Source organism: Ascaphus truei, unplaced genomic scaffold, assembly GCF_040206685.1.
Source record: "Ascaphus truei isolate aAscTru1 unplaced genomic scaffold, aAscTru1.hap1 HAP1_SCAFFOLD_1113, whole genome shotgun sequence".
Taxonomy (NCBI): Eukaryota; Metazoa; Chordata; class Amphibia; order Anura; family Ascaphidae; genus Ascaphus; species Ascaphus truei.
The window spans coordinates 42,310-46,709 of record NW_027453979.1 but is presented as its reverse complement, the minus strand read 5'-3'; the positions used below and the strand labels follow the sequence as shown (position 1 = coordinate 46,709).

Sequence of the window (4,400 nt, the reverse complement as noted above, 5' to 3'; positions counted from 1 at the left end):
AGAACTGTGAGAGCAGGTAATGTGTGAAGATGTAAATGCTTCAATATACTTCTGCAATATTTTATCCAAGAACAATAACAGAGCATCTCTAACAGCAGAAAATGGCTGACACCCTTTCACCATCTTTGGCACGACTCGGGTGTTATGTCCAAGACAGTCCGCGGTAGAGTGAACACTGACCCCTACTGCAGATATGCAGGGGGAGGGGATGACCGATCTCCAGGGCTTTGAAGTTCTTACTTTTCCTCTGATATTGACCTGGTTTAGTATTAACTGTCTTAGTGGACTGGAACAGTGAAGGCACATTGGAGAGACTCTCTTAGGGGGACCACCTTTTGCGCAACACAGGTGTTATGTCCAAGAGAATCTGAGTTAGAATCTGATGCCACCCCCTGATTGGCTGCTGCTGCTGATTTGGTAATGCAGTCAATCAGAATGGAGGAAACTGCCCAACTGCCTAACGACTGCCCTGCTTTCTCAATGCTCCTCATTCTTTTCATCCTCCGACTGCTCCCCAGGGGGCGCTAAACCCCTGCTGAGAAACACTGTTTTTGAGGATCACAATAACTGTCTTGAGAAATCCAATCTGTACCTCAATGTAATCAGAATACTCCTGGAGTCGTTCCACATACCAGACACGGGTACCTTTTACTACTATATCGCATTGAAGGGAATATGATGATATTGTAAAGGAGAGATTGAAATACTTTTAATTACCCATTTATTTCGGTATATAAACATACAAAACAATATTCATATTATTTCACATCACAGTAGGTTTCTGAACAGTTTAGCTCCAGTGGCATTTACAGCACACAAGCATCGCGAGGGGTTCTCTCACAGTATACATTCCTGTCTGATTCCCACCACAAGGAGCCAGGACATCCATTCTGTTTGGCATTTACTCTAGTTCCTGGTATTGAATGTGGGCTCTCGGGTGACATTTTTGAGGGTCAGTTATACATCTGTGTCATTTTGTTTAGCTCGGCTACCTTAATTCTTTGTGTTCCAGGAAGGACTAGAACATTTTAGTTATCAAAACCTATTTCAATAGATCTGTAGAAGGTACCTCTATAAAACGTAAATTAACCCCTGATTTGCTTTCAGTTTTGCAATAGTACTTCTTTAGCTTGCAGTATATTCCAATTGCAATTTGGGACATGTTTTATACTACCGGTAATTGAAATGTTCAACCAGTAATGTTAAATTATATTTATGCTATTACCGTATTTCCTCGATTGTAAGACGCAGGTTTTTTCCCCTTTTTCACGTGGCTAAAATAGGACTGCGTTTTCCAATCGATGTACTGGGGGAAAAAAAAAAACAGCCAGGGGGCGCTGCTGGAGAGGCCTGCCGGGTTTTCTGTGTGCAGCAAAAATGTCTGCGATCCCAGCTCCCCTCCTCCCCCTCGTGCAGAGAGATATGCTGGAGATGCAGCCAGTCTGTGTTCTGCACACAACATAGCTGTTTACAGCCCCCTCCCCTGCGTGCAGAGAGATCACGGCTCTGTCTTCACAGCAACCGGACACAGCAGCCCCCCTCCTCCCCCCTGTCAAATCTCTGTGTGAGCTGCACAGGCAGAAGGAGGTGTCTGTGTGTCTGTGTGTCTATCTCTGTGTGTTTGTGTGTCTCTGTGTGTCCTTTCATTCTCTCCCTCTCCCCCTATCTCTCCCCCTTCCCCCATATCTCTCTCCCCCTCTTATATCTCCCCCCCATTTCTCTCCCCATTCCCCCTTCCCTCAATTCTCCCCCCTCTCCCCTTCCCTCCATTCTCCCCCCTCTCCCCTTCCCTCCATTCTCCCCCTTCCCTCCTTTCTCCCCCTCCCCTCCATTCTCCCCCCCCTCTTCCACCTCTCCTCCCCCTCCCCCCTCTCTCTCCCCCCCTTCCCCTCTCTCTCCCCCATCTCTCTCCCCATTCCCCCATCTCTCTCCCCATTCCCCCTTCCCTCAATTCTCCCCCCTCTCCCCTTCCCTCCTTTCTCCCCCTCCCCCTTCCCTCCATTCTCCACCCCCCTCTTCCCCCTCTCCTCCCCCCTCTCTCTCCCCCCCTTCCCCTCTCTCCCCCCCCCTCTCTCACTCTTTTTCCCCTTCCCCCCTCTCTCCCCCTCTCTTTCTCTCTCCCTTCCCTCTTTCTCTCCCCCCTTCCCTCTCTCTCCCCCCCTTTCCTCTCTCTCAACCCCTTCCCTCTCTCCCCCCCTTCCCTCTCTCTCCCCCCCTTCCCTCTCTCTCCCCCCCTTTCCTCTCTCACCCCCCCTTCCCTCTCTCACCCCCCTTCCCTTTCTCTTTCCCCCCCCTTCCCCCTCCCCCTTCCCTCTCCTCCCTCTCTCCCTCTCCCCACCCTCCCCCTCTCCCCTCTTCCTCTCTCCCTCTCTCTCCCCTCTTCCTCTCTCTCTCCCCTCTCCCTCTCCCCTCTCAATCCCCCAAGGAAAAAAATTCTGCACATTTAATATAGTGGGTTTTTTTTTCCCAATTTTTTTTTATTAAATCAAGGGTGCGTCTTAGAATTGATGGCATCTTAGAATCGAGGAAATTGGGTAATTAACTTTGTTTCTCACAGCACATTTATTTCCAACAGATAAATCCAGGAGCAGAAGTATACATGCAGATGGGCACACTCCTCTTTGCTCACAAGATCGTGTGAATGAAGATAACAGTGCTGTTAAAAGTGATCAAGGAGCAAATTACTTGAATCAAAATGACCCAAGTAAGAGACAGAGAAAAGCTGTGAGAATTATGGCTGAGGAATCGGGCTCACGTAAAGAAGAAAATCCCACAGTTTCCCACATATATACACTGAAAGAACATGAACATGCATCTACTCCTATTAAGAAGTGGGACAAAGGAAACACTAATGCCCAGAAAATTAACAAAAACCTGTCAGTAATGACGTATAAGTGCAGTGAATGTGGTAAAAAGTTTAATAATAAATCAGATTGTACAATTCACCAAAGAACACACAATACAGAAAGCCTGTATAATTGCTCTGAATGTGATGAATGCTTTACTAGTAACTCGGCTCTTGTTAAACATCAGACAATTCACAAGGGAGGGAAATTGTTTCCTTGCTTTGAATGTGGGGAAATATTTTTGTGGAACTCAACTCTTGTTACACATCAGAGAATTCACACAGGTGAGAGACCATTTGTTTGCTCTGAATGCGTGAAAAGTTTTTCCCGTAAGCCAGATCTAATTAAACACAAGAGAACTCACACAGGAGAGAGACCATTTGTTTGCTCAGATTGTGGGAAATCGTTTTACGTTAAGTCAGATCTTGTTAGACATCAGAAAATTCACACAGGCGAGAAGCCATTTGTTTGCTCTGAATGCGGGAATTCTTTTTCTCTTAAGAAAGATCTTGTTAGACATCAGAAAATTCACACAGGAGAGAAGCCATTTGTTTGCTCTGAATGTGGAAAATCTTTTTCTCAGAGTTCAATTCTTGTTGCACATCAGAGACTTCACACAGGAGAAAGACCATGTATTTGCTCTGAATGTGGAAAATGTTTTTTGTGGCACGCAAATCTTGTTGCACATCAGAGAATTCACACAGGAGAGAGACTATATGTTTGCTCTGACGTGGGGAAATCTTTTTCCGTTAAGTCACATCTTGTTAGACATCAGAAAATTCACACAGGAGAGAAGCCATTTGTTTGCTCTGAATGTGGGACCTGTTTTTACTCAGGCTCAAACCTTAATAAACATCAGATAATTCACAGAGGCAAGACCAAGACCATTTGTTTGCTCTGAATGTGGAAAATATTTTTTCCATAAGTCAGATCTTGTTAAACATCAGAGAATTCACACACGAAAGAAACTTAATTGCTCCTAATGTGGATTTTTTTTTAATCCAAATTGTGAAGCTTGATAATGATCAGAAACACCACAGAGTTTAAATCTATAGCTTTCAAAATGTCACTGTGAGAGTCATGGATTTTTGATCTCAGAAAGATCATTAAGGGTCTTATGTGATGGAAGAGACCCTTAAATAAAGGTTATGCCCTGCCTGCGACTGATTTTCCCATCAGGTACCTTAATTTTGGAGAGAAATAGAACTAAAATGTATTTAAAGTAGGGTATTGCTTTTTTGTGGACTGTATACCCTCCCCCTACTCACATCCAGCAGAGGCCCCCTGCAGGATTTCCTCTGTCCTGTGCCTGGCTGCTCCCATTTTGCTGCATGACCCCTGCTGAGATGAGGCCTTTAATGTTTCCTAGATCTCAGGCAAAGTGGCACCCTTGTTTAGGGAATCAGTATCCCTTTCCTGTCTGGATTCCCTCTTATTTTCACATTTCTTTTTATGTGCAGGCAATTGACCAAAATGACCCTGTAGGTCAAAAAAGCCCATAGGGAACAATTGGGCCGAAAAGCTTTAAAATTTCCTTCCTGGCAGTTTTGCTTT

The 4,400-nt window shown here is 45.2% G+C and overlaps 1 protein-coding gene across 1 annotated transcript; it reads left to right on the top strand.

Annotated features, from left to right (window-relative positions):
• The first annotated feature begins 430 nt into the window (after positions 1-430).
• LOC142475219 (uncharacterized) lies at positions 431-3,921 on the top strand. The gene is given in 3 exon segments (XM_075581186.1): positions 431-641; positions 2,576-3,726; positions 3,728-3,921. Coding segments are annotated over 2 exon segments (1,095 nt in total). The 5' UTR covers positions 431-641; positions 2,576-2,733; the 3' UTR covers positions 3,830-3,921.
• The last annotated feature ends 479 nt before the right edge of the window (positions 3,922-4,400 follow it).